Genomic DNA, 20,284 nt, shown 5'->3' with positions numbered 1-20,284 from the left:
CGTGCGAGTATGCTTGTGCAAGGGATGGGTAGGGGGAAGGGGGAGAATCCCAAGCACAGTGAGGAACTCGATGAGGGGCTGGAACTCACAAACTGTGAGATTATGACCTGAGCTGCAATCTAGTTGGACGCTTAACCAACTGAGGCACCCAGGTGTCCCTGAATGCTGTTTTCAAACTGGCCAAATGCTTTGATGCACAAATCTGCTACTCAGTTTTGGTTAGACTCTTTCTCGAACTATGTGGAAGCTGAGAGGAAAGCTGTGAATATATAAGAGATTAAAAAGTGAAACAAAAGACCAGAGGCTTAAAGGAAGGAGAATCAATCAGCCCTTAAGAGGTAGAAAAGTGACTGTCTTTCCTGCGAATTTAAATTGCAGCTTCAAGGACTTTGGTTACATGTCAGAAATAGTTACATATTGAAGAATTAGACATTAGGTGAGTTTATCAAGGTAGATTGAAGAATACTTTATTTGACTTTTCTTTAAACACGGAAGGTTCTTACTTGCCTACAATGAGCTATCAGTTAGTTATTTGATGGCTTCCAATATGCCAGGCACTGCTCTAGGAGCTGGACTATGGGATGAACAAGGCAAAGGAGATCCCTGTCATATGAAACTTACACTCTAGTAGGGGCCATGGTGAGGTGATAAATACATAATCTAATCAATAGGTGAGATCATTTTAAATATAAAAGAAATGAACAGGATGATAGGATAGTGAGTCATGGGAGCAAGCTGCTTTTGCTAGGGTGATGGGAAGGCTTCCATTTGACATTAGAACCGAGGCCTAATGGATGGTGCGAAAGAAACCAGGTATTTAGGATTTCAGAGGAGCAGCACATAGGAAAAGGAGCTTCCAAAGGAGCAGCACATATGAAGCCCTGAGATGGGAAAGAGCAGACTAAAGAAGGCTGTTGGTCTGGAGTGTGGTGAGCGATTGGAGATGATGGTGGAAAGGTAGGTTGGGGCTGGATGACGTTGAGCTTCTCTTACAGGTCTTGTTCACATTTTCTCACAGAGGAGGGAAGTGTCTGATTAAGGATTGTTTTGGAAAAACTCAGTTTTTTTTCAAATAGAACGCTTCACTTCTGACATTCTGGTCACCTAATATGTGGGGGTTTTCTCCACACAAAGCAATTCTGTGACACCAGCAGGGTGTGCTACAACTTAACTCTGTTCTAACACTGTCTACCTGGAGGTCGTGTCAGATCCCGCAGGTGAAGGGCTAGTCCCACGAGACTGCCTTCTCCCCGCTTCACATGACATTCGCAAGCTGAGGTTGTTGCCTGTGCCTCTGACAGATTGACTATAAATCATTTGGAGGTTCCCACGACTCCCTCCTTAGGTTCGGTTAATTTGCTAGAACTCAGAGCTCAGGAAAATAGTTTCCTTACTGTTTACCAGTTTGTTATAGAAGGATATGATAAAGGATAGGTGAACACCCAGATGGAAGAAATGCATGAGGCGAGGGATGTGGGAAGGGGCATGGAGCCCTCCTTGGACACACTACTCTCCCTGCACCTCCGTGTGTTCACCACCCTGGAAGCTTTTAAACCTTGTACTTTGGGAATTTTTTATATGGAGACTTCATCACATGGAACAATGGATGATTAACTCCTTTTCCAGCCCTTTCTCCTCTCTCTGGAGAATGGGAGGTGGAACTGAAAATTCTCAGCTGCTAACCATGGGCTTTCTGGTGGTCACCTGTCATCCAGGAGCGAACCAGGAGTCAACTCATTAGAACAAAAGACACTGCTGTCACCCTCAAAATTCTAAGGGATTTAGGAACTCTATCACTAACTGGGGTCAAAGACCAGATATTGGAACAAAAAAATGTTCCTGCTGCTCTTGGTTTTAGGAGTTCTGTGTCAGGAACTGGGGACAGAAACTAATATATATATATTCTATTATCTCACGAGGATTTAAAAAAGCCATCTGGAAGTTCTATGGGCGAATGGATAGTAGGGGGAAGAGTGAAGGCAAGGCCTGTTCAGGATTGATTGCTGAAATAGTACCCTGGGAAGGTAGTGGCAGTAAAGATGTAGAGAAGGGGGTGGATTGGGAGATCTTTGGGGGTTAACTCCAGGAGTACTTGCTGAGGGATTGGAGGTAGAAATGTGCAAAGGGAGGGCACAAGATGACCTCCCTGTTTTGGCTTGAATGGTTATGTTGCACAGTTAGTGCCCTTAACTGAGATGGGGAGGTCAGGCGGAAGAACAGGTTAACTGACTGGAAATTAAGAACATTCCTAAAGGTCATTCCTTTCCCATGACCTTTCCCCTATTTTCTGAGTATATGTCTATGTTGTGCCAGTTAGCAGTCAGTGCTTTATATCCCATCATTTAATGTAACTGCCTTCTGGGAAGGTTTTTTAACTGTGTTATTGCAGATACTAAGCAACTTGCTCAAAGTTACCCAGAACTAGTTGGTAGCCGATTCGGGATTTCACTCCGATTCTTAACCTCTGTCTTTTCCTTCACCCCATCCTGGAGAGAAAGAGTAAACTCCTGTTGTCAGATCTACCTGGCTTTATTATTGTGCGATTCTGCCTTTTAAATTATGAGGTCTTTTGTTATTTCTGGATTCAGGGTAACTTGGTCTATTCCTGTGATTTTTACTTATTTTATTTTTATTTCACATTTTCATTGTATGGAGCAAGGTTGGTGCCTTGGATCCCAGAGCCAGCTTGTTCCCTGTGCTCCTTCTTTGTCCCCTTCCCTGTAGCTTAACACCCTCCCCTGTGACCTTCACCATCTAGATCAATTCACATGATCTCGGAGACACTACTTAGAGGTCACTGGAGTATGGTTTGACTAGCCTTTTTTTTTTTTTTAAAGACAGAAGTCTTTTTTTTTTTTTTTTTTTGAGAGAGAGAGAGAATCCTGAAGTGGGGCCTCGAACTCACAAACTGTGAGACCATGTCTTGAGCTGAAGCCAGATGCTTAACCGACTGAGCTACCCAGGCACCCCTTGACTAGCCTTCTTAAAGAGGTGGAAGGAGGGGCGCCTGGGTGGCTCAGTCGGTTAAGCGTCCGACTTCAGCTCAGGTCATGATCTCACGGTCTGTGAGTTTGAGCCCCGCGTTGGGCTCTGTGCTGACAGCCTGGAGCCTACTTCCGATTCTGTGTCTCCCTCTCTCTGACCCTCTGCTGTTCATGCTCTGTCTCAAAAATAAATAAACATTAAAAAAATAATAATAATAAAAAAAAAGAGGTGGAAGGAGATGTGGGCATGATGGGTAGGTGGGAATTTATAAGCTTCACTGTTTTCTGTGGGTGGCTTTTTTCCTTTTCTTTCTTTTTTTAAACAGCAACAAGGAGTTGCCTCAATTGACTGGGAAGTATAATAGAACTTTTCTCTGAAAGGCCCATTCCGGACTGGAGACAACATTGCTCTTATTGTGTTTCTTAGAAGGCCAGGAGACTCTTGTTTCTGAGAAATTCTTTGGTTTTCTTGGCTCTAACTGTTCAATGGTTAGGGAGATTAGTTGTGTTGCTTTGGTCATTCAAATTGGTTCAAAATTAGATAGTTGGTCACCTGCTATTCTTTCAGAAGCATTTGAACTCAAAATAGAAGGTAGACATTTTATCAAAGTTGTATCCATCTTTGAAACTTATTTTGATATTTTGTGAACGTAGAGGAACCTTAACATTTGTGAGGGGAGAGATAGCTAGAATGCTGCGCTAGGAGTTTATTTCAGTGCAGGTAGCTTTTACACACTGAGAAAGACCTGTTAATCTATTTTTCTTTAACGGTTACCTTATTTAATTTTTTTTTTTTTTTTTAATTTGAGAGAGGGAGAGAGCACATGTGTGAGCACAAAAAAGAGGGGCAGAGGGAGAGAGAGAATCTTAGGCTCCATGCTCAGTGTGGAGCCGGACATGGGGCTTGATCCCATGACCCTGGGATCATGACCTGAGCCAAAATCAAGAGTCTGATGCTTAACTGACTGAGCCGCTCAGGCTCCTCAAGACCTGTTAATCTTTAACACGTATAATCCCCATTGTGCTGTATGTGGCTTCCACACCGAGATGCTGGTTGTCAGACTTCTTAGTGAAGGTTGTGGGCCTTTGCCAGCAGTCATTCCTTTGATAAATTTTTAAAAACAGCGGAGGCAGATAAAATGTTGTCTATCCACTCAGTATATTTGAGGGCTGATCACCACTGCCGGCACCACCTGGTGTATTATTGAATGCTGTGTACCAGGTGCTGATAGTTATTAGCTGATGATTTTTCATAGCCAGTTGATAATGAACTTTTAAAAAAACATACCGTTCTGGGGCGCCTGGGTGGCGCAGTCGGTTAAGCGTCCGACTTCAGCCAGGTCACGATCTCGCGGTCCGTGAGTTCGAGCCCCGCGTCAGACTCTGGGCTGATGGCTCGGAGCCTGGAGCCTGTTTCCGATTCTGTGTCTCCCTCTCTCTCTGCCCCTCCCCCGTTCATGCTCTGTCTCTCTCTGTCCCAAGAATAAATAAACGTTGAAAAAAAAATTAAAAAAAAAAAAACATACTGTTCTGGGGCACTTGGGTGGCTGAGTCGGTTAAATGTCCATCTTTGGCGCAAGTCATGATCTCACGGTTCGTGGGTTCAGCCCCTCAATGGGCTCTGTGCTGACAGCTCGGAGCCTGGAGCCGGCTTCTGTTTCTGTGTCTCCCTCTCTCTCTGCCCCTCCCCCACTTGCACTCTGTTTCTCTCTCTTTCAAAAATGAGTAAACATTAAAAAAAAAATGGAAACATACCGTTCTGCCTTTTCCCCTAGATTCTGATAGTTGGTGGTGGTGTTGCTGGGCTGGCTTCTGCAGGTGCAGCGAAGTCTATGGGTGCTATTGTTCGAGGATTTGACACCAGGTAAGTGCTCTTTGAGTGACTGCTGTTAAGGTGAAAACATTTTGTTTCAGGTGGATATTATGCTGTCTTTGGAATTTATAAATGGAAGTTTCACATTGAAAACTGCTTTACAAGCTCTTGACATTTCAAAATGTTTCTACTTCTTCCAAGTTAACTCAAAGTAGAAAAATATTATCTAGTGGGAAAAAATATCTAAGGACCCAGACTCCATTCAGCAGAAATAATTTAAAAAGCAGAAGAATTGAAAACAAACAACTCCTATTCAGTTTTCTTTATGTGGATTAGCAGTGGGACCAGAATTATTCCCATCCTGAGTTTGTAATCTGTTGCTCTGCAGATTGCATTTACAAGTCAGGGAGGACATGAACCAAGATGTCTGTGAGTTAGAGGAGAGTGGTATAGGAGATATTTTGGGGACACCTGGCTGGCTCAGTCACTAGAGCATGTGACTCTTGATCTTGGGGTCATGAGTTTGAGCCCCACGTTGGGCATTGGGTTTCCTTAAAAAAAAAGTCAGCATAGGAGGTATTTTGGAAAACAGACTGGGGGGCAGAGGGTGGGGAGAGGTATGCTCTGCATTTTGATGGAAGCAAATAAAGCTGATTGGGCAATAGTGGAGCCCCTAGGAGAAAATACTCAATTATGTTCATTGCATAATACTTTAAAGCAGACATACCAACATTTTCTAGAATTCTTTAAAGAAAAGTTTGATTAAAATTGTTCTTCATTTCAGAAGATATTAGATGCTGGATTTTATTAAATGCTTATTGAGAATTGTTGTTATTTTTATGTATGAATACTATTTCAAGGTTAAAATGCATAGTTCTTCATTATCAGCTGAGATCAGTAGAGGAATAATACTGCTGCTAATCTTGAATATAGAATGATCAGAAAAATGTGCAGCCATTCAAATTTGGAAAGAATGTGACTTTCTGGAGTAAGGAATGTTCCATTGAATATGATTTACAGGGCTTACGTGGAGTTTAGAGAAGTGATGTACTGATAAAAAGCTGTCCTGCTGAAATGAGAAAAGGCTTTTCTGCAATAACGAGGATGCATGCCAAGGATAGCCAGTGTTAAGCATGTTATTTGTGCTTTTAATTTTTTAAATTTTTTTTTTTCAACGTTTATTTATTTTTGGGACAGAGAGAGACACAGCATGAACGGGGGAGGGGCAGAGAGAGAGGGAGACACAGAATCGGAAACAGGCTCCAGGCTCCGAGCCATCAGCCCAGAGTCTGACGCGGGGCTCGAACTCACGGACCGCGAGATCGTGACCTGGCTGAAGTCGGACGCTTAACCGACTGCGCCACCCAGGCGCCCCTGTGCTTTTAATTTTTAACGTTTGTTGATGTGAAGTTTTTGAAGACATCCAAACCTGGAGAGAGGAGGTTGTGCAAGTTTTCAGTGTAGCGACAGTAGCATTAATGTGGAAATGTGCATATTTGACTTAGAGATGATTTGAAACTTGGTGTTGGGTCAGCTGCTGAGAATTTATTGTGTATTTTGATGTCATTGGTTTAGATAGTGTACAGATCTGATAGCTAGAGGATGGCTGTTGCTTAACTCCATTTTTATTTACCATTTACTAGGATAGCTCAAGTACACAATGAAGAAAGATGTGGCTGAACTATATAATCCTTTTCTAAGGATTATACATACCTCAATCACTATTTTGAGAGTAGGGGTTGGTATCATAAATATGAAATCCAAACACATTAGAAAACACATTTGATTATAAATTCTTGTTGGAAGACTGAACAGTATATATTTTCAGATAAACATCCTAAAAACTTAAGGACAACTCATTGCTCATCAATATTAAAGGAGTGTGATTTTTAATTTTTTTCAAACAATAGCTAAGAGATTTCCCTGGTAACAATAGTGAGCATCCTACCTAATGCCTGTGTCACAAAGTTTAGAAATATAATAGCTTTACTTTATTTTTCTTTTTGTGTATGTGTGTGTTCCAATAAAGCTTTATTTACAAAAACAATTGGCAAGTCAGGAGCTATAGTTTTCAGACACCTGTACTAATGTTTACTCTCTTCCAGGCATTGTGCTATCTGCTTTGTTTTATTTGTTCTTTACAAACACTCAGGGCACCTGGGTGGCTCAGTTAGTTAAGTGTCTTGTTTTTGGCTCAGGTCATGATCTCAAGGTTGTGAGACCAAGCCCTGCTTCTGGCTCTGCACTGGGCGTGGAGACTGCTTAAGATTCTCTCTCTCCCTCTGCCCCTCCACTGCTTGTGCTCTCTTTCTTTCTCAGAAATAACAACAAAAAAACCTATGATGTGGGGATGATTAGCCCTATTTTACATACTATAGACATATCAATTTTATAACATTCAGTTTCCTTTCTTATCATAAAACTAATACATGCTTATTCCCCCAATTCAAAAAAAAAAAAACATTAAAAAGTACAAAAAGTGAAAATAAAATAGCCTATTCCCTGGAAAGAACTGTGAACAGTATATATTGTCTTTTCTACACATTAACTAAAAATGTAATTTTACTAACAGTACTATTTTAACTGGCTTTGTTTTTACTTAGCAGTTAATTGTGAAGATCTTGACTTACCTACAAACATATTTAATGGCTGCATAGGATTCCACTGTGTGGAAGTAGAGTGACTTCTTTAATTAGTCTTCTATAATGGACATTTTCACTGTATATAAACAATACTGTATATATGTTTATGTAAGAACATATGTATTTGGAGATGAAGTTCATTATTTCCTTAGGATAAATTCCTAGAAATGAAATTTTGGGGTCAAAAATATTCACATCTTACTTACATTTTGATACATTATAATAGTTTTAAGTGATAATTATTTTGAGGGCAGAGATTCTAACATAGCATTTATGTTTCTGATTATTTATACATGTCCATTATTGAAAAATACAGAGAAACATCAGAAAATGAAAATACCTTTATAATTCTACCAGCTAGATCCAATTGCTAATGATTTTTTTGGTATCATTTCTTATAGATATTTATGCAGATACCCTTTGAATGAAATTGTGATCACTCTGTGATCACTCACACATACATATAGGTCATTTTAAATTCATCTTATTTCATTAAAACTAGTATACATTTCTTAAACTTTGTAAACAGCAGTATCCTTTTGGCTGTAAGGAATAGAAAACACCAATTCAGACTGGCTTAAACTCTAAATAAATGTATTAGCTCTTTTAAATGAAAATCCATGGGAAGGAGTCCCTTTTCACATTCGAGTCAGCAGTTCATTGGTGCCGTCCAGCACCGGGTTCTTTCTGTCCTCTCGGCTGTCCTCAGCTTTGGCTAATTTCCCTGTGTCACAAGTTGGCCTTCCTGGGCAATCAGGACTACAAGCTTCCTTGTTCAAGCCAGCAGAAAGGGTGAGAACCTCTTGCTGAATCATGTCCTACCCTTTGTGTCCTCTCTCTGACCATGACTGTTGCTTGGGACTGATGGCCTCAGGCCACGGTTTCCCAAACTTCCCTGATGGCCAGAATTACTATTACTATTACAGCTCTTGCTAAAAATAAAGCTTCTGGCCTCTCCCCTGGAGATTGTAATTCAGTGGGTCTGGGAAGGGGTCGATGTCATTAGTGGGGTTTGGGATTCACTATCGTGGGATAGGGGTTGGTAAGTTAAACGCACTTTCCACCACAGAACTGAGATCTTTGTTGGCTCTGGTTTTCCAACTAGTACACGGTGCATGGCTAGAGCTTATTTTTTTTAAACTGAATGTATTTTTATATAGTTTGAATGTGTTGGCTGTTCACATTTTAACATACACTATTTATAGGTTGCTTTTTTCAAACACAATTTAATGAGGACTAGGAACAAAAATCACTTTATTAAAATATTTCTAAGAGTCCATTATATGAGAGAAGTCCCCATAAGTCAGAACACTTACAAATGAAAATCTCAACCTGAGTGATTGGAATGAAGTCAAATCTTAACGTAGGTCAGAGCTCATGTCATCATTGACAATGGAGGCCCAAGAAACATAACTGATTATTGGAGTTATCAATAGTGAAATTCCTTTTGCAACTGAACTAAGTAGAAGTTGGAATTCCCTATAATTTTTATTTTTCCAGAAAAAAAAAGTTATAGAAGTGGTATGCACTTCTGGAGATAATTGAAATAGTCCAGTCAAAGATATCAAAAGAAAATCTCCAGTTTTGAAGATAGACAGTTCGTTCTTCTTAAAACTCAACACCCAAAAAATAAATAATCCAATTAAAAATTGGGCAGAAGACATGAACAGACATTTTTCCAAAGAAGACATCCAGATGGCCAACAGACACACGAAAAGAGGCTCAACAGCACTGATCATCAGGGAAATACAAATCAAAACTACGGTGAGATACCACCTGACACCTGTCAGAATGGCTAAAATCAGTAACACAAGAAACAACAGGTGTTGGTGAGGATGTGAAGAAAAAGGAACCTTCTTGCACTGTTGGTGGGAATGCAAACTAGTGCAGCCACTCTGGAAAACAGTATGGCGGTTCCTCAAAAAATTAAAAATAGAAGTACCCTATGATCCAGCAATTGCACTACTAGGTATTTACCCAGAGAATATAAAAACACTAATTTAAAGGGATACATGCACCTGATGTTTATAGCAGCATTATTTACAATAGCTAAGTTATGGAAATAGCCCAGTGCCCTTTGACTAATGAATGGATAAAGAAGATGTGGTATATGTGTACAATGGAATATTATTCAGCCATAAAAAGAATGAAATCTTGCCATTTGCAACAATATGGATAGAGCTGTATTAAGCTAAGTGAAATAAGTCAAAGAAAGACAAATACCATATGATTTCACTCATATGTAGAATTTAAGGAACAAAACAAGCAAAGGGAAAAGAGAGAGAAGGAGGGGTAAACCAAGAAACAGACTGTTAACTATAGCGAACAAACTGATGGTTACCAGAGGGAAGGTAGGTGGCAGGGGGATGGGTGAAACAGGTAATGGGGATGAGGAAGTGCACCTTTTGTGATGAGCACAGGGTGTTCTATGGAAATGTTGAATCACTGTATTGTACACCTGCAGCTGATATTACACTGTTATGTTAGCTAACTGGAATTCGAATAAAAACTTAAAAAAAACCCCAACCCCCCAAATATGTATGTAAATAATGATCTCGATTTCTGCATTAAGGGCCTGAAATAACCCCTGCTTTCCCTTCAATAATCACCAGAGCTGCAGCTTTGGAGCAGTTCAAGTCTCTTGGTGCTGAGCCCTTGGAGGTGGACTTGAAGGAATCTGGTGAAGGACAAGGAGGATATGCGAAAGAGATGTCCAAAGAGTTCATCGAAGCTGAAATGAAGCTCTTTGCTCAACAGTGCAAGGAGGTGGATATCCTCATCAGCACAGCCCTTATTCCAGGTGTGTCATTAAGCCCGGGGTCATCAAAAGCACTTTCACTGATGATATTTTAAAATGAGGGTGAGAGTTGTTCAACATGTGAATTGCTTTAAGTAAAGATTAATTTACTTTCTAGGAATTGAGAAAGCATATGAAAGGCAGAAAAGACCAAAATCACTGTAGCCTGTAGAGAAAAATGATCGTTAATAATGCGATATGTTTTTGTTCAGTCTTTTTTTCCCATGTATTTTTATCTAGCTGTGTTCATAGGTCATATTCTGTGTACAAAATTCTATTTGTAAGCAATTTCCTGTTTACACCTTTGATAAATTGGTTCTTAATTTATTTCTGTTCTCTTTGTTAAGATACAATGTTCTTATTGTAGGACATTCAAACAGGACTGAAAAATATGAAGAACAAAAGTACAGACCTAAAACCACCAGAGATGGCTGTTACTAATATTTTAGCCATTTTCCCATGCATGAGAGAGAAAGGGACTTTGCGTGTGTGTGTGTGTGTGTGTGTGTGTTTGTGGAATTTCTGGTATATATTTTTTACTAAAGGATATGGCATTTTATCTTTTTTTAATTATTTCCTTTGGCATGTTTGGTCTTTGCAACCAAATTGTAAGCTTTTTGATGGCAGGAATTACTTTTCAGTCCTTTGCCACATCCTCTTCTAAAGAATATTCTTCATTCAGTAGATGATTGATGCCAAATCAGTAAGCTCTTATTAATCAGTAAAGAGTAACTTGACCTAGCAAGATTTGGGAGTGAAAAACATTCCACCTTTTTTCCTCCTTTCCTTCTGCTATTGAATGATGAATACCATGCCGACTCTAATATTTTCCTTTCTGAAAGGAAGTGGGCCAGATAATGAGAGTTTACAGGGCTAATGGTTACTTGTGTCAGATCTTACTAAAGGAGACTTGCTTTCTCTGGGGGACTGTGGAACATTAGAAGTTGCTTTGTCATGAGACCATGGGAGAGGAGAAATTCTCTTCTGTCATCTTCCCCCAAGCCCCAGTCTGAATAATATACAAGCAAGGGCAGGAAGATGATTGACATCATATCTATGAGCTTGTGGGGGAAAATATGTCCCTCAAGCTCTTCTTTCTGTCCTGTTTACCTGAGTGATACCAGATAGGTAAGATGGGCTCTCAAGACAACCAGCATCCCACCAGAGCTGGCTACATGAAGCAGACTGGACAGGCTTGTGACATGGCTCAGCCCAAAGAAGAATCTGTGAGTGTAGAAATGAGGCTGGGTCGGTCACTGGAGGCGGAATGCAGATCAATCAGGCAAGCCAGGGGCTCAGGGTGATATTTTGAAATCTGCCGGCTATGATAGGACTCATGAACAAGCAGTGGCAGGAGGGCATTTAAGGATTTTGTTCTTTCCTTTTGTGGCAGTGGCCTCTGGCCCAGCTGTTGCATGGGTGGCTTTGAAGGAGGGATGGGGTGGCCTTTACTGTAGCTACCATTTGACCTTTGGAAGTTAGCTCCATGGTGGAGAGTGGTTATGAGCTGACTAGATATAAGTGGCCAGTAGAGGGTGCTAAAACATTTCCTCATGGAGTAAATGATGCGGACATGAAGCTAGTTTTAGTCAAGTCATACTCTCATTGGACACGGGATACTTTGGACATAGTATATAGAATTATTATTGATTATAAAGCCCAAAGTAAGCGATACAACTCAAGACTTCTTATGTAAAACACATAATTGACTTTTAGGGTCTACCCCTCCCTGATAATATCTTTTTTTTTTTTTTTAAATAATTTCCTAATAGTGTATTTTGGTAAAAGGTCAAATAGTCTTAAAGAAGATTTGTTAAAAACGTTTTGTTAATCTGTTCCACTGAAACTTTACTGTTTTCCGTCTTTTCTGAAGCTGTGATCTGCTTGGAGCACATTTAAGTTAGACAAAGTCCTGGACCAGTGGACTGACCCAGAGCCGGTACTCAGGGCTGGTCTTTCTGTTATCCTTTTTTTTGTTTTATTTGAAGAAAGAAAGAAAGAAAGAAAGAAAGAAAGAAAGAAAGAAAGAAAGAAAGAAAGAAAAAGTTAGTATTATAAGGAAGAAGATCTTTCTAAAGGTTTTTCATATTGCTTGGGGAACTGAGACCTGAAAGCATAAAGCATGAGCATTAAAACAAAAAGAGGAAAAGAGTCTATAAAGGCATAACACCCTTTGAAAAACCATCCTTGGCATTAAACGTTTACTGGTTTATGTCCTGAGCCTTTGCATAGGTCACCTGATGGTGTGTTGAGCTCATGAAAGACTCTTGGAACAGAAGTTGTTCTCAGGTTTTCCTTGAGTGGATCCAGAGGAGATTAAGTCAAATGTCAAAAGTCCTTCAAACTGAGATTGCTTGGTAGGATCCAGGTGCCTTGGAGGCTGCCCTGAAGACCTGACATGGATAAGAATGCCGAGAGGGGCACCTGGGCAGGTAGCTAGCTTCAGGTAGCAACCTCACAGAGTTGGTAAATTTTCATTCCTCCAAGTCCAGGGGCTTGAAACAAAAATAATGGTATATTTATGTTGATTGGATGTGGAATGAAATATTTCTGTAGCTCACTAATTATTTTGCTGCCTCGTGCCATCATCTGGACTCCCTAGATTGGGTTGGGTGAAGGGTTAAAGGCTGGAGTGTCATTTAACACAGGTCGCTTCAGGATAGAGTTGACAGTCCCATTTTGTGGTGCTGTTGCACACAAGGGAAAGCTCTCAGCTTTCCTGTCCAGCTCTTTGCCCTTTGGGGCTATTGTTAAAGAGGAAGGCAGCCCCACCTTTGGTCATGTTCAGGCTGTGCTCACAATCTTTTCTGTTAAACTTTTTGCAACCAAAGAGATTTTTCAGCATCTTTATTGTTCTGGCACCCTTTTAGACTTTCCACAGACTTGGAATATTTCATCAGGAACAGACTGAATCAGGTTGAAAATGTGATGGGTAAGTTAGGGAGGGGTGGTGTGGGGTGAGGAGGAATCGTATGGTTTAGCACTACCTCTCTGTCAGGCATATTTCACCTAAATCCCAGTGTAAGAATGAGGAGTTCTGTGGTGCCCATGCTAAATCTCCTCTGACAGAAACAACCTTCTCCATATAAAACCTTCCTGATGACTGTCTCACTAAAAAATTATAACCTCGTAAGCTCCTCCACCTTTCCTGCTCTCCTCTTTACCCCCTCCTCAGGTCTTGCCCTTATTTTGTAATTGAACCATAGCTACTGGAAAGCCTGGGATTTTTGTTTAGTAATGATGGCAGTGACTTGGACCACTGGGGTTCCCACCATCATTGGACAAGGCACCTGAAGTGATCAGGATTGGCTTATAAGCCCCGCCCACCATGCCTTCAAGTTCATGCTCCTTGGTAAGGTATCTGTTGCCTTTTAATTTCTAGTCTCATTTCGCCTTCGGGCCTCATGTTAAACTAATTTCTTACTCTCTGGGCCTAATTTCAGTCATGCTGGCTGCTATTGTCTTTTCAAATAGGCCAAGGACTTTCAGACCTTTGCACATGTTGTTCCTTCTCTTTGGAATGCTATCGCTGCCTTTCCCTGCCTTTTGAAATCCTGCTTAACCCAGTTACCGCTTCCTCCGCGGTTTCTGCTCTCTCCTACTCATCCGTAAACACTGTTCTTTCTGCACCCACAGCATTCTCTGCCTGTGCCATGGATTCCCCATAGTTCCCAGTCTCATTGCCCCTACTGGCCCCATGCAGCATATGTTGGGCTTCTTAAGATCTGTCATGGTGGGTGCTTACCACAGGGCCCTGTGTACAGCAGGGGTTCAGCAAAAGTTGTTGAGCTAATATTCCTGGATGCCTTCCTTAGGTCTCCGTTGGTACAGTCTCTTCTTTTTCCAGTGCTATCCAAGGAATGAGAGAGAGAACATTCTGTTGGCTCATTTTTGGATGGGAATAATGCAGAGGCTAACCCTAAGACTGGGAACCTAGCTTTCTTAAACTGTCAAAACTAGGACACTTGCCAGGTTTGCAATTTAAGGTGGTTAGCTCCTCTTAGGAGATAGACTTAGGAAGTAGTAGAAGGTCTGTCCTGGAGTTAGAAAGTATCTACCAGCCAGGAGGGAAGATAGTCATTGCTTGATTATAAATTATAATATCTCAGTCCATATATACTTGGACCTCTTTTTAGGCACAATCCAGATTATGGTAACAATACAATACTTTTTATCTACACTAGATAGGGTCTGTAGAATATACCCCTCAAAGGACACTTGTGATAATTTTACGTGACTCTAGAGAATTGGCAGGGCGGCGGGGGGTTGTTTTCCCCGAAATAAAGGCCTTACGCATATCACACCAAACTGGAGAAATTTTGCGGTCTCCTTGGAAAATCAACATTGGTTCTTTATCTGACATTACTTTTGTCTTTTTGAAATCTGTCTTTCATAAAGAGCAGAAATATAGTACAAAAAAATAATTTTTCACAGTAATGTTCACACTTGTTCTTTCAGCCAGGAGAATAACTGATATGGTGATAATATTTGCCATTTGTGAAATTCCACAAAGACAACACGGCTTTGACAACTCTACAAAGTTTTTGCCTAAAGTAAAGGTTTATTGTTCAGGTTGTTCTTTTCCTTCTCTGTAAGCATGATGATCTGACAGGACAAAGCTCATATAGATCAGCCATTTCTCACTTTTTTTGAATTATTTATTGCTTTGTTTACTGACTAACCTGATTCATCTGTCACCCTCCCCTCCCTCAAATGTATTGTATGACTGTATGGAATTTCTAATATTACTTCTACAAAGTTTCATTTGTTTTCAGAATTTTGAAGGACAGAGAGAAACACTTAAGTGTTGCAACATCAAAGATTGGTAACCACAGGCTGTCTACACACCTCTTGGTAGCTTTCAACACGGACAGGGCAACTTGTCATCAAGAGGACAGGGCAACTTGTCATCAAGAGGAAGATGCCAAGACTGGGGAGTGTCCCATTACCATTTATCAGTCATGACTTCTTAGAGTGTGTTTGAGCACGCTTAGTGAGTTATTGGGCCGAATTTAACAAATGTTTGTTAGGAAAATTTATGGCACAGAATTATATTCTGGTTTGGTCTATTATTTCTCCAAACATATGTTGCAAGATTGGAAGTTGTGTTTCCCTCCCTGGCAGTCCCTGAGTTGAAAAGGATTGGGAGGCTGAGGCCATCCCTGGGGAAGCAACACCCCATGGAGTTACTGCTAACAGCTAGTATTGCCTACCACATGTGTTTCTGTATTTCCTTCTTTCCACGTTCCCTATACTTTCTTGTGTCTCAGCGTCAGTTAGGGTGGTCTGGCTGCTATAACAAATCAGCACAAAAGCCTGGACGTGATAGAAATTTACTTCTTGCTCAGTTAGCAGTAACGGGTGGTTGACATGTTGGTGGGCATCTCTCCTTCACGTGGTCATCTGGGGATTCAGGTATGACAGTGTCGCCATCATCATGATGAGGCTCTGAAGATCACTGCAGGCACCGTGTCTCCTCCAGCCAGCCAGAGGGAAAGGGACATAGAGGAATGCACATAGGATGCCTACAAATGGCACATACCACTCGTCACATTTCTTTGGCTAAGATTTAGTCACATGGCCAACCCTAACTGTGAAGGAAGCTGGGAATTGTTTCCTAGCTGTGTGCCCAGGAATAATAGAACATTGCATCAGTTTGCTAAGGCTGCCGTAACAAAATCCCAGCTTAAACAACTGAAATTTCTTTTCTCACAGCTCTGGAGGCTGGAGGTCCCAGGCCAAGGTGTAGGCAGGTTTGGTTTCTTCTGATGCCTCTCTCTCTGGCTTGTCGATGGTCTTCTATGTAGATTTCTTTGTCTTCTATGTAGATGGTCTTCTTCTTGCTGCGTGCTCACGTGGTCTTGGTGTCTCTTTTTTTTTGAATCCACATTTCTTCTTATTTTAAGGATGTCGGTCAGATTGAATTAGGGCCTCATTTTGACTTAATCACCTTTCTTTAAAGGTGGTTAAAGAATTCACCAATTTCCCAGTATCATGATATTTTAAGGTAGTAGGGGTTAGGGCTGCAACGTATGAATTTTCTGTGGACATAGTTCAGCTCATAACAAACATGGATTTGGTGAACAGCTAATAGCTTTTTCCTTTTTCTTGCTTTGTAATTTTATCTGCTTATGTTTAATGTATTCACTGGGGATCAGATCTTGGATTTAGAGCCAGAGAAAGTAGATTCAACTTCCAGTTCCGCTGCTTAAGAGCTGATGTGTCTCTCTGAACCTCAGATTCCTCATCTCTGAAAAGGAGGTAAACATTTTTATCTCCCAGAGCTGATTCATTGAATAGATGAAGAAAAAAAATGCAGTGGAGGGATCAGGGCCTGGCCTAGAGAGAGCATTAGCATCATTCTCTTTCCCGCCACGGGTGATGTCTGGTCCTGCACATGGTACTCAGGACTGAAAACTTACTGACTTTGTGAACAGAAGGTCTAGACATTCTCAAGGATTACATGGAATGTCTAAGGCAGTCCCTGAAAAACTGAATTTTCTGAAGATATGCATTTCAGTAAGGCTTTTTTGTCAATTAATCTCATTCTGGCCTAAGTTGAATAACATGGGAAATAAATAACATGGTAAAAAAATGTTTCTATTTTTAGAAAGAATCTTTTAATTATTTTATAAAACTAGTTAAATCAGATTGTGTAATAAATATTCATTTTTTTATTTTAAGGCATTTTGGTAGCAAAATGCTAAACATGCATTGGAGAGAACACAATGTTATAATTTATATAAAAATATTATACATTTCCTGTTTGTGCTACCATTTAACTTTGGTAGACTGTTTTAGTGTTTTAAGAATTCCCATCATTTATGGAACCATGGTAACATCTTGACTAATTATGATCTTTATTTATACAAATTTATAGCTATGAGAGGTAAATGATTAAGATGATCCTTAAAATTTTTTATAAATGTGTTCTTTAATTATTAGGTAAAAACTTGTTTTTAGGTTTTTTTTCTTCAAACAGATCTTTAGGGATTTCTCCAGTTTGCTAAAATATGCTGTTGACTAATCCTGTTTCGTAAGTATTACATTTAGAAATATCACGGTATTCAGTTTGTAAAAGCCAAGGTTTTGCTGGCCTGAGTTTCTCTCTAGTTCCTAATACAAATAATTAATTGTGCAGAGAAAATTTGTCTCTAGTTCCGTGGACAGAATTCACCAATAAAGTACTCTGCTGGGGTCAGAATCTCTTTTCATGAACATAGCTGTCTATAGCCTAGCCGGTGATAACATAGATAAAGGGGTTGAATCAGTATGTTGCTGTCTGCACCGTGAGGCTGCCTAAATCACAGACCCAGGGGTAGCTAGGTGGCTCAGCTGGTTAAGCGTCTGACTTCAGCTGAGGTCATGATCTCACAGTACGTGGGTTTGAGCCCTGCATCAGACTCTGCGCTGACAGCTCAGAGCCTGGAGCCCACTTCAGATTCTGTGTCTTCCCCTCTGTCTCTGCCCTTCCCCAACTTGTGCGCTCACTCACTCTCTGTCTCTCTCTCTCTCAAAAATAAACAAACAAACTTAAAAAAAATTAAAAAATCACAGACTCATTAGATGATAGATCAGTGGATCAAATATTCAGCAGTTTCTTGCCACTTCCTGTCTGTTACATAATCAGTTACCTGTGTGTGTGTGTGTGTGTGTGTGTGTGTGTGTGTGTGTGTATGTATGTATATATATATATATATATGTATAAGAAACTTTTTGTCCTTATCTGTAACATCTTTATAGCTTACAAACCATTGCTTTAACCCCATCTGTGATTTTGAAATTCCAAAATTTCGTGTGTATCAGTTAGCATACCTTTGGCTGTCAGAAGCAGAAATTCCAACACAATCTGCTTTAAATAAGAAAGGAAACTTCTTGGGTTGTGTATCCGAAGAAAGTCCCCTTATAAGTGTGGATAGGTGTGCTGACATCAGGGGGACTTTGGCTGTGCTCCCTGTAGTCTGTCACCTTGCCCTGCTCTGAGGTGGTAGAAAGAAGGCAGCAGCGGTGTGGGGCCTCTAGTCTGCAGGACACGACATCTGGAAGGAAGGCCAGTTCTGATGGCTCCCTCTTGAAGAGCAAGGAAACGTCTTTTTCAGAAGCTTTTAGTAAACTTTTCCTTGTTCTTATTGGCCTTAATGGGGTTCGTGCCCATTCCTGAACCAGCTGGTGGAGGCAGGACAATGCGATGCCCCTTGGCTTACATCTGGATTTCAAAATGGTCACTAATAATATGATGAGATTATCCTTAGGCCAGCCTGCATCTGGAGTGGTGTCTGAGGTTATTTCTCCTGAAGTTCATGGACTGTGTGGAGAAAATGGAAATCAGAGTAGTGACAAGAGGAGGAGATGGGTGCTGGGTAAACAACAATGCTCAGTGCAAAACTGTGTTGTCTTCTAATGATATTTCTTTATATGTAAATGCTGTAGTTCACAATGTCTTTACATGCTGTATTTTCCACTGAGTCTGGATAGTATTGCATTCCATTAATAATTATCCTTGTTTTCTTAGTACTTATTCAGAAATCTATCTTGGTTTGGATAAATGTATTTAATTTGTATTTTTTCTTTTTCTTTTTTAAAGCTTATTTAAGAGAGAAAGAGTGTGCAATTGTGTGCGAGCGGGGGAGGGGCAGAGAAAGAGTCCCAAGCAGGCTCCACACTGTCAGCATGGAGCCCGATGTGGGGCTTGAACTCAGAACCCAGAGATTATGACCTGAGCCAAAATCAAGAGTCAGATGCTTAACTGACTGAGCCACCCAGGCACCCCTATTATTTGTATTTTTATCTCTTTGCTACTATACTGTTGAATATACTATGATCTTGTTAAAGCAGAAGGTTTTTCTTGAGCCTGTCTAATCTGACACCTCACTGGCCAGAAGTTCAGGAAGTTAGAAATTTCCCCATCTGATTACATGCTATAGAGTAATCCCAGTAAATAATGCTAAATGCTGTTTGGAATCAAAATTTTGTGGTAAACCCATTTCATTTTGGTGTCTTGTTGTTCTTAATATTTTTAGTGGTTTCCTCTTAATGGTTTTTTGTTTCATTTTGTTTTTGGGTTTTGCTGTTGTTGTTGTTGTTGCTTTGGTGTGGTTAAAGTTGTCTGTGAGGGCTTAATTCTTTTCCCAGTAAGGTAGAATCTGAGAATTTATTGATTTCAGATGATTAGGTTAGCTCTGATTCATTTAATGAAGTATAATGTATTGTAAGACTTTCTGATAAATCTTTACCCATTGATATTTAGTTTAAGCTAAATCACTCTTTTTTGAAATTAGTGCTACAGAGAAGCCAATGATTCTTTTGCTACGTAGCCATAGTTGTTAAAGCTATTTTTTTCTTTTTCTTTTTTTTTAAATAATCTCGACACCCAACGTGGGGCTCGAACTCATGATCTTGTGACTGAGCCAGCCACATGCCCCTGAAGCTGTTTTTAGAGAGGAGCAATTTTTTCTAGAAGTTTCTAGCTTTAATACTTTTAAAACTTCATCTTAGTATTTGTTTAATGAGAAAATACAGGAGTATGGAAAGAATTCTGTGAATTCTGTGGCCATACATCTAGAAACAGTGCACGTGTGAGGCATGTTTTCAGTCTATAGTCAATTCTTGGTGTACACAGAGATTCAAGGATACCTTACAGTCATCTATGCCATCCCTGCTCACCCTAAATAATGGCCAACCAATTGGGAAACCACACAGATTTTTAGATGACTGCTTTATTAAATACCTCAGCTATTTTGGATAATAAAACTGTTTACTGACCTTTGAATATAGCCTCTTTCAGTCCTAAAATATTAGTCTTCAGAGCTGTAAGGAAAATTTTCCTTCATATCCAGTCTGCACATGGTAAGCACTAAATATTACTTGAGTGGGTAAATGGATGCGTATTTGAATGATGACTGGGAGTGCATTTTGTCCTACCATTGTTTTGGCTACAGTATGAAAATAGATTCCCAGCTGGGAGGGGACCGAGGAATCTTCCCAGGGAACTTAATGTCCAAGAACGAGAAGGCACCAAGAAATATTTCATGAGGTTGTACGTCATGCC

At 40.2% G+C, this 20,284-nt stretch overlaps 1 protein-coding gene across 3 annotated transcripts in view; it reads left to right on the top strand.

The window, feature by feature from the left end:
• Positions 1–20,284, top strand: part of NNT (nicotinamide nucleotide transhydrogenase) — a 96,022-nt gene that overhangs the window by 19,717 nt on the left and 56,021 nt on the right. For all 3 annotated transcript variants that reach the window (XM_047092863.1, XM_047092871.1, XM_047092852.1), the window contains exons 6-7: positions 4,760–4,848; positions 10,052–10,239. In XM_047092863.1, coding sequence (XP_046948819.1) covers positions 4,760–4,848; positions 10,052–10,239 — 277 coding nt within the window. The remainder of the gene's footprint in view (positions 1–4,759; positions 4,849–10,051; positions 10,240–20,284) is intronic.

This window comes from Lynx rufus, unplaced genomic scaffold (assembly GCF_022079265.1).
Source record: "Lynx rufus isolate CCGP_SWC_20201006 ecotype Redwood Valley unplaced genomic scaffold, mLynRuf1.p SCAF_1, whole genome shotgun sequence".
In the NCBI taxonomy this organism is placed as follows: domain Eukaryota; kingdom Metazoa; phylum Chordata; class Mammalia; order Carnivora; family Felidae; genus Lynx; species Lynx rufus.
This window is presented reverse-complemented; position numbering and strand designations above follow the sequence as displayed.